This window comes from Mobula birostris, chromosome 15, assembly GCF_030028105.1.
Source record: "Mobula birostris isolate sMobBir1 chromosome 15, sMobBir1.hap1, whole genome shotgun sequence".
NCBI lineage: Eukaryota > Metazoa > Chordata > Chondrichthyes > Myliobatiformes > Myliobatidae > Mobula > Mobula birostris.
Window position 1 is genome coordinate 49,201,539 of NC_092384.1, and position 18,485 is coordinate 49,220,023.

The 18,485-nt window shown below is 40.0% G+C and overlaps 1 protein-coding gene across 1 annotated transcript in view; it reads left to right on the top strand.

Annotated features, from left to right (window-relative positions):
• The window catches only part of LOC140210614 (Fanconi anemia group A protein-like), a 119,763-nt gene that overhangs the window by 53,573 nt on the left and 47,705 nt on the right, over positions 1-18,485 (top strand). The window contains exons 20-24 of the mRNA XM_072279742.1: positions 2,243-2,303; positions 2,433-2,482; positions 7,926-8,002; positions 9,445-9,552; positions 13,615-13,748. Coding sequence (XP_072135843.1) covers positions 2,243-2,303; positions 2,433-2,482; positions 7,926-8,002; positions 9,445-9,552; positions 13,615-13,748 — 430 coding nt within the window. The remainder of the gene's footprint in view (positions 1-2,242; positions 2,304-2,432; positions 2,483-7,925; positions 8,003-9,444; positions 9,553-13,614; positions 13,749-18,485) is intronic.

Consider the following 18,485-nt stretch of genomic DNA (forward strand, 5'->3'; position numbering starts at 1 on the left):
TCACCAGCAACTTTGATGTGTGTTGCTTGACTATCCATAATGACGCCTTGTCAATACAGGTGTCCCCTGCTTTTTGAACGTTCGCTTTACAAAACCTTACTGTTACGAAAGACCTACATTAGTACCCTGTTTTCGCTTTCAGAAGGTGTTTTCACTATTACGAAAAGAAACTCAGCGTGCGATTTAAAAAAAAAATCCGCGCGCGAAAAAATCAGTGCGCGTTAAAAGGCAGCCGCTCTCCCCCGGATTCGGAACTGCTTTACTTTAACACGTGCCTGTGAGCAGCCGTTTGCAAGATAAGTTCTATGGTATTGGGAAAGCCTGAAAGAGCTTGTAAGGGTGTTACACTTACGGTAAAACTAGACATAATTAAGCGTTTTGATCGTGGTGAACGAAGTAAGGACAATGTGAGTTTGGCTTGTGGAAGCTGACGAACATGATGTTGAAGAGGTTTTGGCATCCTATCAACAAGAACTGACAGATGAAGAGCTGATGCAATTGGAAGGAAAAAGGATAACAATCGAAACCGAATGAGTAATGATAAAGTACGACTTTAATTTTGAAAGGGTACGTCAGTTTAGGAGATATTTGCAGGATGGTTTGAGTCCTTATTAAAGAACTGTGTGATAGAAAAATGCGTGAGGCTCAGCAGTCAAGCAAGCCTTCCACATCAGCCACGGCAGACGACAAGCCTCGACCTTCGACATCGAGGCGGGCAGAGATAGAAGAAGATGAGCTGCCTGCTCTAATGGACAGTTTCCCACCACCCCAACCCCCAGGCCACGGACAGATACCGATTCGCGGAGAATGAAGCGGTAGCTGGGAGACGCACAGCACATCTTTAAGAAAAAAGCCAAAATAAACATGCTAATTAATTAGGTGCCGCTGACACGTAATTGTCGGCCAAGATCAGAGATGACTCAATCAGAAATCGGCACTGATCTGGGCTGACAATTACGTGTTGGGCGGCACCTAATTAATTAGCATGTTTGTTTCGGCTTCTTTCTTAAAGATGTGCTGTGTGCCTCCCGGCTCCCGGCTACCTCTGCATGCTTCGCGGCAATGTATCGCTGGGCGGCCTGGAGGCTGGGGGCCACTGCACCACCCAACCTGCGACGACTCAGTCTAACACACCATCATTCGTGGTGAACGAAGTAAGGACAACGTGAGTTGTCCCGATTCCCGTAAGTGATACTACACTGTACGTACATTATTTCTACTTTATATAGGCTGTGTATTTTTACGTGTTATTTGGTGTGATTTGGCAGCTTCATAGCTTAAAGGTTATTGCCAAACAAAGTGTTCTTGCCAACAGTGCTTGCGTGATATTTTTGCTACGGAGAACAGTTCAGTAATGATTGTGGAAAAGTATTTCTACTTTAAGTAGGCTGTGTATTTATCATATCATTCCTGCTTTTACTATATGTTACTGTTATTTTAGATTTTATGTGTTATTTGGCATGATTTGGTAGGTTATATTTGGGTCTGTGAACGCTCACAAAATTTTCCCATATAAATAAATGGTAATTGCTTCTTCGCTTTACGACATTTCGGCTTACGAACCGTTTCATAGGAACGCTGTACCTTCGGATGGCGGGGGAAACCTTACTCAGAAATCCGGTCCCTCAGAACACCTTCCAATAATTTACCCACTGCTGATATCAGGCTCACTGGCCTTTAATTTCCCAGCTTATTCTTAGAGCCTGTCTTGAACAATGGAACACAGCATTAGCTATCCTTCAGTCCTCTGGCACCTTGCCCATGGCTAAGGGTATTTAAATAACTGCCAAGGTCCCTGCAGTTTCTGCACTAGCCTCTCGCGAGGTCAGGCCCTCGGGACTTCTCCATCCTGTCTTACTTCAACACAGCAAGCACCTGCTCTTCTGTAATCTGTACACGGTCCATAACCTCACTCTTGTTTTGCCTCAGTTCTATAGACTCAGTGTCTGTCTCCTGAGTAAATGCAAATGCAAAAAAAATCCATTTAAGGTCTTCCCTTTGAAATCAGCTCCATGTATAGATGACCACACTGATCTTAAGTGTCTTACTTGTTCCTTGCTGCCTATACCTGTTGTGTACCTTCTCCTCCTCCTCCTCAACAAGGGCCTCAATAGCTATCGCTTCCATAAACTATTTTATTGTTGATCATTGAAAATACGTTAATTTTAGAAAAGCAAAATAACTGCTGTTAAATTTCTGATTTAAAATCCCAAACTGGCCTACTTTTATCTTTGTTTTGCAGCATTTTCCGAAGACCTTATTATCTGACACGATTTTTGCCTGCACTGCTTACCTCTCGAGTGGTTTGTATTTCTTGCAATTTTGAGATTGAGCTGTGATAAACAGAATTAATTTTGACCAAAAATTAATTGAATCATGAAATTTCTGCATGAAATGTGGAGTGTTTGATTTTCTTTTGTCATTATTTATAGCTGCCAGAGTCACTGGATTCACGTATGGCCTTTATTGATTCCTTGAGGAAGTAAGTTACTACTCTAAACCATTAAATGATGTGATTATCCAGATTGGAATGTTCAAAGGAACAATGCAATTACTAAGAAAGAAACACTTACATTCTTAGGCCTTCATTCCAACATTCATAGCCTCCAATAGATAGTGGGGCATGAATGCAGTTTTTATTGCTGAGTAGATAAGGCTAGAAGACATAGGTGCAGAATTAGGCCATTCAGCCCATCAAGTATCTCTGCCACACTATCACAGCTAATTTATTATCCCTCTCAACCCCATTTTCCTGCCTTTTCCCCATGACCTTTGACTCCTTTACTGATCAAGAACCTATCAACCTCCACTTTAAATATACCCAATGACTTGGCTTCCACAGCCATCTGTGGCAATGAGTTGCACAGATCCACCACCCTTTGGCTGAAGAAATTCCTCCTCATCTCTGTTCTAAAAGGTCTTTCTTATATTCTGAGGCTGTGACCTCGATCCTAGACTCCCCGACAATAGGAAACATCCATTCTATGACCACACTATCTAGGCCTTTCAATATTCGATAGGATTCATTGAGGTCCTCCCTCTTATCATTCTTCTAAATTTCATTGAGTACTGGCCCAGAGCCATCAAACGGCCCTCATACGTTCCCCTTTGCAATCCCAGGGTCATTCTTGTGAACTTCCTCTGGACCTTCTCCAATGCCAGCAGATCCTTTCTTTAATAAAGGACCAAAAACTGCTCACAGTACTCCAAGGCAATACACACAAAATGCTGGAGGAACTCAGTTGGTCAGATACCATCCATAGAAATAATTAAACAGCCGACGTTTCAGACTGAGACCTTTTCTCAGGACTGGAAAGGAAGGGGGAGATTCTGGAATAAAAAGGTGTGGGGAGGGGAAGAAGGAAGGAAGGTGATAGCTGAGGCTCAGTGGATGGAATAGGGGACATGAAGTAAGAAGCTGGGAGCTGATGGGTGGAAAAGTAAAGGGATGGAGAAGGAGGAATCTGATAGGAGAGGAGAGTGAACCATGGGAAAAAGGGAAGAAGGAGGGGCATCAGGGATGGGTGATAGGCTAGTGTGAAGAAGAGGTAGGAAACCAGAGGGGGAGCAGAAGAACGGGGAAGGAAAAAAAGTTACGGAGGGAGAAATCGATATTCGTGCTATCAGGTTGGAGGGTACCTAGATGGAATACAAGGTGCTAACACCATAGGACATAGGAGCAGAATTAGGCCATTCAGCCCTTGAGTCTGCTCCGCCTTTCCATCATGGCTGATCCTGGATCCCACTCAACCCCATTCACCTGCCTTCTCGCTATATCCCTTGATGCCCTGACCAATCGGGAAACTATCAACTTCCGCCTTAAGTATAACCACAGACTTGGCCTCCACTGCAGTCTGTGGCAGAGCATTCCACAGATTCACTACTCTCTGCTTTAAAAAAAAATTACTCCTTATCTCTGTTCTAAAAGGTCACCCCTCAATTTTGAGGCTGTGGCCTCAAGTTCTGGATACCACCACTAAAGGAAGCATCCTCTTCATATCCACCCTATCTAGTCCTTACAACATTTGGTAGGTTTCAATGAGATCCCCCCGCATTCTTCTAAATTCCAGTGAGTACAGGCCCAAAGCTGCCAAACACTCCTCATATGTTATCCCCATCATTCCTGGAATCATCCTTGCGAACCTTCTCTGGACTCTCCAATGACCATACATTATATCTGAGATATGGAGCCCAAAGCTTGTTGACAATACTCCAAATGCAGCCTGATAATTTCAAGATTTGTCAGGATTTAAGAATTCCCCTTAAGGAAACCATGCTGACTTTAGCCTATTTTATTGCGTGCCTCCAAGTATCCTGAAATCTCATCTTTAATAATGGACTCCAACATCTTCCCAACCACTGAAATCAGGCCAATTGACCTATAATTTACTGTCTTTTGCCTGCCTTTTTTTTAATTGTGGTTTGACTACAAGGTACAAGTCTGCCCATGTAAGTCAGTATGAGTTGGCGGGTTTACTTGTGTCATTAATAGAAGTGTGAGGAAATTCCACATTTGGGAAATGAGCTCATCTAAGGGATGAATGAATAATAAAGGAGTCTCCAGGGAAGATGGCTGAGTGTCTTTGTTTTCAGTAGTTAATGGGAGAATGGTTAATTAATGGACCAGAATCTATCGATCAGGATAAATGATCCGAAAATATGAGTGCAAATCCAACCAAGACAGCTTTAATTAAGAGGGTGTCATTAGCTAGGCTAGACTTTATTTATTGTTACTTGTCCCCCACAGATTCAAATGACCAGGTAGAGTATGGAGAAGATAAAATACATGTAAGATTAGTTTAAATTTGATGCTTGGCATGGATTTGGTGGGGTGAAGGGACTGTTTCCAAATGGAATCTCTCTGGCTTAGTTTCACTGATAGTTATAAGGCACTGAGTTTGTATGTGATGGTGATGCACAAGTGAGATACTTCTGCAAACTGAAATCTCCATCAACTGGGAAATTACATCAGAAGTCACCATCAGGTGCAGGTTGTCGGTTTCTCTGTTATTTTAGAAAAGGTTCAGTGGAGAGCGTGTAGGCTTGGCTGCAGGCTTCAAGTGATGTGCCTTCTAGTTCTGGGGCTGGAGGGAGGATTGGCAGAGGTGGGTGATTGGCAATCAGGGGGCGGCACTGAAGGGGGTAGGCAGCTGGGGTCTGGGAGTAATTTCTTATTCTGCTCCTGGGAACTGAAATGGAAACAATTTATTCTTGACTCCAAGTGATTGCCTAAGGATAAAACATATAAATGTAAAGAAAGTTTCATGCTTATCTAACCCTTCCAGTTTTAGTACTCCTTTCATGGTATGTATGCCTCATGCACTTTGGGATTTTTTTCAGCAGAGTTTGAAAGGGAAGTTGTAACAAGCATAATGTGATGGAAGCATTGTATGTACAGTACAGTACTACATAAATAGAACACTGGAGAAGTTATAACAAGTGTAAGGTGATGGAAGCATTGTATGTACAGTACTACATAAATAGAACACCTGAGTTAGTGAGAGTCTGCTGCCTGCATTGAATTACATGACATGTACAATAAGGAAGGAAGCCTTTTGACTGTGGGAATGATTTTACTTTCATAACTGCTATATTGTGTGTTTAAAATAGAATTTGCGAAGCTGAATTCACCTTGATAGAAACACATACAGGACTGTGCAAAAGTCTTAGGCACATATATATATATCTAGGGTATCTAAGACTTTAATATAGTACTGTTATGTACTGCTACCACACAAAAAAACAAACAAATTTCATGACATAGGTGAGTGATGATAAATCTGATTCTGATTTGGGTCCCTATTGTGGATGAGAGTAGGGAGGGGGCATGGGGAGGGGAATCATGGTTGCGAAAAGGGAGAGGGGAGGGAGCAGGAAGCACTAAGGAGACATTCTGTAATGATCAATAAACCAGTTGTTTGGAATCAAATGACGTTGCCTGGTGTCTCAGGGCTGGGTGTGTCTGCACCTGCCGTACCCATGCCCCTGGCACTCCTCTTGTGCCACCTGTTCCACACCCTCCCTACAGCCATTCCCAACATATTTTGCTCCCACTAGATTTAGAAACTCACTCTTTGCTCCACATTGACAAATACAGTACTGTGGAAAAGCCTTAGGCACCCTATCTACAGGTGTGTGTGTGCATGTTAATTATTTTGTGTTTCATAGTTTTAATTAATTTAGATCATTTTGTAGAGATCTGTTTTCACTTTGATTCAAAAGAGTTTTTTTTCTGTTGATCGGTGTCAAAAAAGTCAAATTAAAGCCACTGTGATTCAATGTTGTAAAACAATAAAACATGAAAACTTCCAAGGGGGGTTGAATACTTTTTGTAGGCATGTCAAAGTGTAAGCAGATTGCTACAAAGTGGTCTAAATTAAATAAAAATATTAAACACAAAATAATTGATTGCATAGGTATTCACCCCCCTCAAGTCACTATTTAGTAGATGCACCTTTGGCAGCAATTACAGCCTTGAGTCTGTGTGGATAGGTCTCTATCAGCTTTGCACATCTGGACACTGCTATTTTTCCCGATTCTTCTTTACAAAACTGCACAAGCTCTGTCAGATTGCATGGGGATCGTGAGTGAACAGCCCTTTTCAAGTCCAGCCACAAATTCTCAATGGGATTGAGGTCAAGACTCCGACTTGGCCTCTCCAGGGCATTAACTTTGTTGTTTTTAAGCCATTCCTTTGTAGCTTTGGCCTTGTGCTTGGGGTCATTGTCTCACAAGTCGCAGTTCTCTTGCAGACTGCGTCAGGTTTTCCTCCAGGATTTCCCTGTATTTTGCTGCATTCATTTTACCCTCTACCTTCACAAGCCTTCCAGGGCCTGCTGCAGTGAACTATCCCCACAGCATGATGCAGCCACCTCACGGCAGACATGGTGTGTTTTTAATGATGTGTGGTGTTTATCTTACACCAAACATAACATTTAGTCTTTTGGCCAAAATATTCAGTTTTGGTTTCATCAGGCCATAGAACCTTCTTCCAGCTGACTTCAGAGTCTCTAACATGCCTTCTGGCAAATTCTACCTGAGATTTCATGTGAGTTTTTTTTCCAGCAGTGGCTTTCTCTTTGCCACTTTCCCATAAAGCTGCTACTGGTGAAGCACCTGGACTACACTAGATTGCTCTTGTATTCAAGTATCTGATTGGCCAATGCAATGACCAGTAAAACTTGCTGAATCTCTAGATCCTATCTTACATTGGTCCTACATGTGCTGATGACAGTAAAGGAGTGAGATATTACTTGTATTCGTTGGGGGTAATTTCCTCATAGTTATCACATGCACATTACAATCATTTGGTTTTTCAGTGATTATACGGCTGATTTGCGATTGGTTCAAAGTTTAGTGAGGTTGCCCCATAACATGCATCACTTCTGAGTTAGCATCCATTCAACTGATCTCATTGTATCCCTAGATCTGTTGTTCATCGCTGGATGCCTTTATCTGATACACAGCGTGAATGTTACTGTTCCTCGTATTTTAAAGCAGTTCGATCATTGATGTTCTTCAGTAGTTTAATAAATACTTCCAGTGTTAACAGTAATTTGCTTTTGTTAATAGTTCTTTCTTTTATTGAGGATATTGGAAACAGATGTTTGCTTTAGCCCAACTGGTCAGTGCTGTGTTTCTGTAGCTTTCTATTTAATTTGTTTACCTAGTTTCAACCTTTCTTGAAGTCCATAAAACTACCCCAAGTTTGATTTATTGAGACATCTATTATGCTATCTTAGTAACAGGTATTATCTCAACTGCTGTTGTACTGTTTCACCAAGTATTATTTATGTATAGTTTATGGTAAGCACCTTTTCATTACAACATTCAGTGAGTAACAGTAGGTTATAATTGTCATTTGCATGTTTTTTTTTGATTACAGCAATTTCTGGTTAATCAACCCCTTTGTTTTTCTCCATCAGAGCAGATAAAATACCAGATAACGTGTATACAAGCTACATTCATGCTTGCGACAGAGAGAAACAGCGTCTGCTGGAAGGTTAGGCCCGGCTGCAGAGCTCTGACACTGTGATATTCTGACACCAGGCAGCACAAGACAAATGACAATTTTCTTGAGCTTTTCTGGGACAGGTTTGAGGAATGGCATGGCTGCTGATCACACCTGTTTGGTGATGGGGGTTGCAAGGAGATTGGCAGAGAGCAGTCCAGAAGAGGGAAGGTTGCAGCAATCGGGTGGTGGTCTTGCTTTGGGAAGGAGCATGTGAGCCGCAGCTGGAGAATGGGGAGAGGCTGGTCTGTAATGGATGAAAAGGAGGGAGTTGAGCAGAAGTGTAGAGGAAGTGTGCGTGTGATGCATATGGTCTGTTTTTCATTTGGACACAATTACTTATTTTCTGTTCATAGCACCCCTGTATATTCATCCCCCACATCAAATGCATTTTGCTGTAATATAGAATCATGTGCCAGTTAGAACATGCTCGACACATTTGTTCTTTTGTCACTGATCAAATTTTCTATATGGTGGGGGATGCATTATGGTGGTGACTGGGATTAGAGAGAAGAAAGGCAGTCATTACTAATCCCAACTTTTTCACCATTTTCAATTCAATATTCTAGAGTCATTGAAAAATACAGCACAACAGGCCCTTTGACCCATCCAGTCCAAGCCAAACCATTTAAACTGCCTACCCTGCATCAACCTGTACTGGGACCATAGCCCTCCATACCCCTACCATCCATGTACCTATCCATACTTCTCAAACATTGAAATTGAGCTTGCATGCACCACTTGTGCTGGCAGCAACTTCAGCACCCTCGCGACCACCTAGGTGAAGAAGTTCCCCCTCGTGTTCCCCTTAAACTTTTCACCTTTCACCCTTAACCCATGAGCTCTAGTTGTGGTCCCACCCAACTGCAGTGGCAAAAGCCTGTTTGCATTTACCATATCTTTACTCCTCATAGAGTCAATTCCTTGCTCTCTTTCTCTTTCACTTTCAATAAAGCCAAACTACCCCTTGCACTCTTTTTTCCATGTCTCAACTTTCCTGCACATATACACTCCCGCCTCCTTGGTTTTACCCTTACCCTTAATCCTGACCCTCTTTTCCCCACCTATTTTTCCTCTGTCTTTTCTTTGTACTCCATCCTCTCAGTCTGGCCTTTTACCCATCATTTTTGTGTGTTTGGACAGGGTTATGATTTTCTAATAAAGTATGAGTAGATGTTTAACACTCACCATCTATATAAGCGGGCGATAGGACAGTTTTAGTGTGTGCATTTTATAAATGAAAAGTCTCTAGTTAAAGATATTAAATGTTATGTGTAGACATGCCGAAGAACATTTATTTATATATATTTTAGAAGTCATATACAGGAGTAATATTGACTAGCTTAAGCAATAAAAGAAGACTGTTGTACTTCAATAATCTAAACCTAAAATGAAATAACTTTACATAAAATTGTTTATCATTTTGAAATTAGGTGTTTCAGCGTCTGAGGAAATGGAGCATCCAAGGGAACCAATCAATGTCCTGTCTGCTGCTCTGGAAGAGCTCAGGAGAGTGGCCACCAGTCCAAACAGAAGTGAAGGTAGGAGATGCGTGTTGATGGAATCATGCTGCCCATCTTATAATGGTAACCTAATTTGAGAAAGTAGGGGCAGATCTTTTTTGTTCTAACCTTCATCAAAATTCATGACTAATAATGTTTGTAATTTTAAGAGGAATTTAGATTATGAGGACACGCAGTCCCCTTTTATTGTCATTTAGTAATGCATGCATTAAGAAATGATACAATGTTTTTCCAGAATGATATCACGGAAACACATGACAAACCGACTTAAAAACTAACAGAAACCACATAATTATGACATATAGTTACAAAAGTGCAAACAATACCATAATTGATAAGAACAGATCATGGCACGGTATGGTCTCAAAGCCTCTCGAAAGTCCAATCATCTCACGCAGACAGTAAACCTCCAGCGCTGCCAACTTGCCAATGCCGCATACTGGAAGCACCCAACCATAGTCCGACTCCAAGTCCATCCAAAAACTCTGAGCCTCCGACCACCTCTCTGACACCGAGCACCATCTCTGCCGAGTGTTCCGAACCCAGCCCCGGCAACAGGCAATAGGCAAGGCCGAGGATTTGGGGCCTTCGTCTCCGGAGATTCTCGATCGCACAGTAGCAACGGCAGCAAAGCGGGCATTTCAGAAGTTACTCCAGGTGTTCCTCTGCGCTTTTCACAGCTGTCTTCATCAAATCCAGATTGTGCACGGCCCCTTAGTTACATGTAATCGATATCATTCGGAACGGCCGCGCGCGCTGCGTCGCGCCGCCATCTTCTCCTCTCTCCTTTCGCATCATGTATGTATGTTTAGAAGCAGGGCAGGCCATTTGGCTTCTTTAGACACCTCTGCCATTTCATTCATTGTGGCTGACCTGCTGGTGACCTCAAATCTGCATGCCTATCTATTCTCAGTAACCTTTCACATCCTTGCTTATCCTTTCTCTCCATGTGGCTTAAAGATATTTTACTCATTCTGAGGAAGAGTGTTACAAAGACTTATGTCCCATCTCATCTGTTGAACTCCCTTTTTAAACAATGACATTTGTTTCCAGATTTTTCTACAATACTTGCGCTACCTATTTACCTTGTCATTACCATTCAAATTGAGTCATTGAGCAATACAGCACAACCAGTCCATGCCAACCATGATGCCTACCCAACTAGTCCATATTTCCTGCATGTTTCCTGTATCCCTCCAGGCTGTTCTGCCCCATCCACACACGTACATAACCTAGAGCTTCTTAAATGTTAACCTTGTACTTACCTCAACCAGTTCCTTAGACAGCTCATTCCATATATAGTACTCACTACCCTTTGACTGGAAAAAAAATTAGCCCTCACACCCTTGTTGTATTTTTCCCTTCTCATCCTTAAACCTAAGCCCCTACTTTTAAACTCTCCTACCCTGGAGAAAAGTTTATTTTAAAATCTGAAGTTCGTAATGCAATAAATAAGATGAAGAAAGGAAAGGCAGCAGGTCCTGATGAATTAGTAATAGAACAAATTGTCTCCCTTGAAGATGTGGAATTGACAAACTTACTGATTTAGTCAATGACATTTATGAGACAGGATCTATCTATCAACTGTAAAAAGACAGAATGTATGGTGATATCCAAAAAGAAGGAGAATCCTATCTGCAGGCTGAGAATAAACGGGGAAGACATACAACAAGTACAGAACCTTTGCTACTTAGGAAGCTGGGTGACATCAGGTGGCAGGTGCGACATGGACATCAAAAGAAGAATAGGGATGGCAAAAGACACCTTTACGAGAATGAAGAGTATACTGACCAATACCAAACTAGGCATGACAACCCGCCTCAGAGTACTGAAATGTTACATTTATCCAGTTATGTTATATGGCTCAGAATGTTGGACAATATCTAGTGACATGAGGAAATGAATTGAAGCAGCAGAGATGTGGTTTTTGAGGAGGGTGCAAAGAATATCATGGACGAAACGAATATCTGACGAGGATGTCATGAACAGTGCAAACACAAAAAGAGAAATAATGTATGAGATCATGAAAAGGCAACGTAACTTCATTGGACATGTGATTAGGAAAGAGGAGTTAGAATGCACGGTAATTATGGGAAAGATTGAAGGGAAGAAAGCAAGAGGAAGACAAAGACAAATGATGATGGAGACAGCCCCCAGAGAACTGGAAATGAATACCAATGAATTGATCCACTTGACCCGAAACAGGAGTGTGTGGGCCATGGCAGTCAAAGCTCAAACTGGGCACGGCACCTGATGATGATGATGACCCTGGAGAAAAGACCTTATGTATAGCTCTCATAATTTTGTACACTTTGATGAGGTCTCTTCTCATTGTCCTAGGTTCCAAGAAATAAAACCAAACCTGGCCAATTTCTCCTATAACTCTGGTCTTAATGTCTTCATTGTCATAAATCTTTTCTAATTTAACCATTTCCTTCCTTTAACAGGTGACCAAAACTATGCAGAGTACTCCAAGTGTGACTTAAACGACTGCAATATAATGTCCCAAATTCTATACTCAATGCCTGACAAATGAAGGCCAGTGTTTTCGTCACCTTGTCACCCTATAATGCTGGAATCTTGTATATTTCAGTCAAGTCCCCTCTCTGTCTTTAAAACTCCGGTGGAAACAAGCTCAGTCTACTCAGCCTAGGTCCTACTTCAAAAGGCAACCCGATCAATCCAAGTATTAATTTGTTAAAAATTCCAAAGCATTAACGTCCTTCTTTGGATAAGGAGAACAATATTGTGCACAGTATTCCAGATGTGATCTTACCAATGCTTTGCATAATGGAACGCTACCTTCCCTTCATACTTTTGCATTCAGTTACTTTAGCAACAAATGATAACAATCTGTTAGCTTTTCTAATATCATGGTACTGTACCCTTTTGCCAACCATGCATGAGGACGTCCAGAACCCTCTGCTCCGTAACTCTGAGAATTCCACATTAAAGCAAGTTAACCCAAGTTCAAACTAGCAATCATTTCCTGTGAGACTGTGCCCATTGGGAAATTTGACTTGGGTTTTCCATATGTTTCATGTCAAATCATTTCATGAACTTTTTGAACTCAGTCTTAATTACTTGTTTCCTATCCTTTTGCCATAGCTTGGGAGCTTTTAGTTGCAACTTTGACCTTCATTGAAAGTAGAAGCACATCTTGCAGAAGTCACCAATGAGATTTTGTCATTTCTTCAGGATATAATGAACAACTTTGCTTTTAAATGGTGGAATGATTTTCATGTATCCATATTGAAGGCTCTGGTGCAGGAATGTACTTCCAGAGAGGGCTACCTAATAAAGGAGCAGTCAGCTGGTTCTCCCGTTAGGTCAGTGATGTAAGGGTTTCCTGCGTAAAACTTTTAATTTTTTTAAATTCCCAAAACAAAAGAAGTATGATGTAGAAATGTTCTTAATGAAAATAAAAGAAATAATAAGGTATTTCATAAACCTCTGATCTTTGCAAGGTTCTTTGCACACAGCAAAGTTCTTTTGGAATCTGATATCTTGTTTTGGACATAGAACACAAGGATTTAAAAGAAAAGTAAACGTTTCCCAAGATCGAGGTATAACATAGCCGAAGTAAAAGAAAATCGTGTCCATATTTGAACATGTCGCTGTCAAGATTGAAGTCCCTCTGCCCTTTGTAAACTTCTGACTGACAACAAGGTCTCCAGTCAAACTTTTGCGGGTTGTCAATTTGTCCATGCTTCTAGATGTCCAGGACATTCACAGTTATTCAATGAGAAATGAACAATTGGGGAAAATACTTATTTTAAATAATTGGAAAATTTAAAGCAAATATAAGTAATTAAAAATACTTGTCTTTATTCTTAACTGTCCACCCCGCTGTGTAAATCACCAAATAGTTGAATGGACTGGTAGATCCTGTGGCAGGTTTTAATGTGGTACGAAGTAAGGGCAGGTACTGTTGGATTGCTTGCTGACCCCAGGGGCAGGGAGGAATGATTCCCATATTTGCCAGTATTTACTGGTGAAATTGGACCAGTCTATCTTCACTTAAGATGCAATTGGTGTTCTGCATATCTGCTTATGGTAATGATGTGTTATCTTTTCCAGATGTTTCTGCTCAGATTGCTGTAATCTCTGGTCAATTGAAAACTATGATAGATGATGGTGATGATTACACTGCAGTGGATAAACCAATCCATCTAAATACTGTTAGGGATAAATTGGGGCCTCTAGAATTAGAGGTAAGTATTCTTTTGGATCTGATTTTGAATTAATTAAAGTGTAGTTGGTTGGCTCTTGATCAGGAAGGGTGTCAGAGGTTACTGGGGGAAGGAAGGAGAGTGGGGTTGAGAGGGAAAATAAATCAGCCATGATTGAATGGTGGAGCAGACTCGCTGGGCCGAATAGCCTAAATTCTGCTCCAATGTCTTATGGTCTTAATGGTTCGTGAGATATTCTATGTGTTAATCAGATTTTGTGAGCAATTCTAGCTGGGTGTGTGTGCACCTTTTAGGTGTGTCTGTGTGCAGAGAAGGCGTGTGTATGTGCATGAGAGAAATTGTTCAGTGTTTAATTCTTATAGTGTTACAGAATGATCTGATAAGGGTAATTTATTCTGTTATTTTATTTGTTGAATCAGGGCCAAGTACCTAAACTTGGACGCCGTCCAAACTTTGTGTTATTTCATCACTTCACGTGCCAGTTTGATTTTCACTTTATCACTCTTGCTGTAAACAAAAATGGTCTGAGAGCAAAGATATTGTGGACAAATGAGGAATGAGGGCAGAAACACACCTTCTGTGTGTTCTCACCACACCACCCATATTACCTAACTAGCATTAGAAGAACCTGCCTCCATCTTGTTGATAATCTAATCTTTGTGGCTGAATGCAAGCTATCCCCCTTGTTCTGGACTCCTAAGTTTTACTTCTCGTTCTCTTTTTGACATACTTGAGCCATCTGAAGTGGGAGTGGGTTCAGTTTGTGGGGGCTGTATATCTCCCTGTACAGAAGCTAGATAGATAATAGCACTAATTACTGGTCTCTTGGATTAATTTGTGAATCTTAAGTGAGCAGAAAGTACATTTTTCTAGTTTCCTTTCTTCCTCATTCACTCCAACCGATACCTTACTTTGTTTCCAGGTTTATCAGCTTTTATTTCTTCCTGCACTTGACAGGCAGTGGATGTAATTGTAAGGCATCATCAATGGCCATCACTAGTTTTTATCAGATAGGCTGAACAAATTAAATTGTTCTTTCCTGGTGGTCACTGCACAGTTTCATAAATAATTTGATCCAGATGCAGTAGACAGTGATGTCCACTGGACCAATTGAGGGGTACTGAAGGTGTTTTTATTGTGAGAGTAAGCATGAAGAGTGCATCACAAAGTTTGGCTATTAGCATGACTTGTAAAGGAAGAGAACTGGGCATTAACTTTAGTCATATATTGAATAGTATTTGTCAATGAATAAAATCATCTTGTATCTGAATATAAGATGTTTATAATATATCATTATTATAACAATAATGGTATAGGATATTATTAAATAATATCTTATAATATACTATAAATCAATCCAGTGATTTGATTTCTTCCAGGTTAATTGAGCAGTGCAGCCCAAGCACAGAAATGTTTGTAATGTAGAACTGATTCCTGAATAGCTGACATCATCACATTCATGCATTCTTGGTGTGGTAGTTACCAGGCGGCGCACTGTGATTAGAAAACCAGCCACACAGGATGACAATCTCATTCTATCTCAAAGAATACATTAGAAAGAATTCATAGACGATCAACAATAACACTCTTTACAGTGGCTTCAATCATGTAGAAAGATTGGGATGATTTGGAAACAAAGAAAATTGAGAGAATTTTTCAGAGAGCTTCAGAGGAATGTCTGTAACCACAAACCAGTAGTAGATATTTTTCCACCATCTATATGGAACAAATTGCCAGAATAAAATGGTTTATTAATTGGTTGGTCCAAATATTTATTTTTTTTTAATTTTATTTTTATTTGGATAAGGAATTCACAAATATCATGTACTTTTTTCACACATATAACCTTTTCCAATTTTATATATGTATAAAACTACAATTATTTATACATTCTTAAGTACACATTGAGATGATATAAAAGGAAAATAAACATTTAAATAGATAATTATGTACTGTGGTAAATCTAACCTATTAGGCTAAGTAATGCAATTAGTTGTTAAGAAAAATGGTAATAATGGTTTCCATATAACCCTTCTGGACCATTTCCACTGGTCCAAAATGTTGTATATAAGCCTATGTATCAACCATTGTAGGTGTTTATACCCTAATTTGTTCATGCTTGCTCCTACCCGCAGACATAATTATCCAATCCCTATGTACTTACTTACTTAATTTTTTCATTTTTTTATCTTTCCCTTTACTTGTGTTAATTCTCTATTTTCCAAAAGAAAACAGAAAAAACAACCATTTAGACTAGGGGTGCTTACGTTAGCAATATTACTGTGTTGATGAGAAGAGCAGTATAAATCATTAGGAGAGTCATCTAAAGTCTGCTCGCATTGGGGTTATATATTCAATCCATTTATTCCAGATTTGATAAAATTTTTCTTTTTGAGTTCTCAGGGAGTAAGTCAACTTTTCCATTTTAAATATTTCCAAGATAATTTCGTACCAATCTTCTAATGTAGGTGGTATTGGATTTAGCCATTTTCTAGTGATTGATTTCTTTCTTGCCGCTAAGAGGGCCTGCAGCAACTTTATATCTTCCTTCTGTTCAAGAAACAATACATGTCCCAAATAGAGCATCTCAAAGTTCAGAGGTATCTGGGACCTAAGTACCTTAACTAATGTTCTATGAATACCTTCCCAAAATAGACTTAATTTAGGGCAATCCCAAAAAATATGAAAATGATTTGCCTCCTTGGAGCCACACCTTCTCCAACACATCACATTGTATCTTTATATTTTTCCAGATATGGGGTCTTGAAGTATCTTATAATGTTTTTCCAACAATGTTCTCTCCAAGTCAAAGAATTAGTCGAGGACCATTGAAAGCTGCAGATTTTCTCCCAAGCCTCCTCTGAAAGTACCAACCCCGCTTCTTTCTCCCACTTCTCTTTAATGTACAGTGTATTTACATTTTTAGCATGGGAGAGTGCATTATATAATCGAGAAACTGATTTACTAGGTATTGAACTGCAAGCCGGATTCAGAATCTTGAAAAATTCTAATTCTACCGTTGATAGGTCTGTATATCTACAACTCTGGTTAACATAGTTTCGTACTTGAAGGTACCTAAAAAAAAGTCATTATGTTCTAGGCCATGTTTGTCCTGGGGATTTGGAAACTTTGTAATACTCTTTTATCTATAAATGAGAGGTAGGTTGTAAGACCTTTCTTTATCCATAGCTCAAATCTTTTATCTCCTCTGTTGGGAAGGAATTCGGTATCATATGCACACCATCTAAAGAGTTTTAACATGTTATTAATTCCACATGAATTAACCACCTTCTGCCATACTTTTAATGTAAGATTTATCCAAGCGTTTTTAAATTTTTCCAACTGGGCCATCAATCCTTTGTCAGCTATTGAGGCCTGAAGAGGAAAACTGTCAACTAATCCAAATTCTATTTCCTTCCATCTAGCCTTATATTCCCTATTACACCAATATAACAGAGGGGTTATCTGTGAGGCATAAAAATAATTTCTCAGGCAAGGAAGGACCATACCTCCTCCTTCCTTCCCTAACTGTAAGGTGTTATATCGAATTCTAGGTTTCTTTCCTTGCCAAATGAAACGGGAAATCCATTTGTCCCATTCCCTGAATTGATTATCATCCACCTCCACCGGTAAAGTACGGAAAAGATACAATAACCGAGGAAGAATATTCATTTTTATAGTATTTATCCTTGAATTTAAACTTAAAAAGGGGATAAGATTCCATCTATGCATATCTGCTTTTATCCCTGAGATTAATGGCCCATAATTTACCTGTGACAGTGTTGAAAGATCCTTCGGCAGGGTTATTCCTAAATATTTTAATGATTTAGCTTCCCACTTAAGATCATATGTATCCTGCAATTTTTTGGATGGTGTATAATTTAGGGACATAACCTGCGTTTTCTTTACATTTATTTTATAACCTGATATTTTCCCAAAGTCATCCAACAGTGTAAACAATCCTATAAATGATTTTTCTGGTTCACTCAGATAGACCAAAACATCATCTGCGAATAACGCCACTTTCTGTTCAATCCCTGCCACCTTGATACCTTTTACGATTTCGCTCTGTCTTATTAGTTGGGCAAGCGGTTCAATATATAGCGCAAAAAGGAGAGGAGAAATTGGGCATCCCTGTCTAGTGCCTCTCTCTAAGATGAAGGAGTCAGAGAGGTCCCCATTTATCTTAATTCGGGCTGTAGGGCTGTCATATAGAGTCTGAATTACTTTAATAAACTTTTCTTGAAAGCCGAATCTTCCTAACACTCTGTATAGGAATGCCCAACTAACCGAATCAAAAGCTTTCTCAGCGTCCAATCCTACTACCATTGTCTCTGTCTCGTTCTTATTAACCTGTTCTAATATGTGCAGGGTTCTCCTTATGTTGTCCTGTGTTTGTCTTTGTTGAATAAATCCAGTCTGGTCTAAATGGATTAGGCCAGGTAAAAGCTTTTCCAATCTGCGCGCTAATATTGATGTAAATAGTTTGTAATCTAAGTTAAGAACACTAATTGGCCGATAATTGCCACATTCTAGTTTATCTTTACCCTCTTTAGGAATAACTGAAATAATCGCTTCTCTCCAGGAAGGTGGAGTTTCTCCTCTCTGCAAGATCCAATTAAAGGTGTTAAGTAGTAATGGGGCTAACTGTGTCTTCAGGGACTTGTACCACTCTGAGGTAAACCCATCAGAACCCGGGGACTTTCCAGCCTTTAACCTAGAGATGGCCACGTTCAGTTCTTTGACAGTTACTGGTTC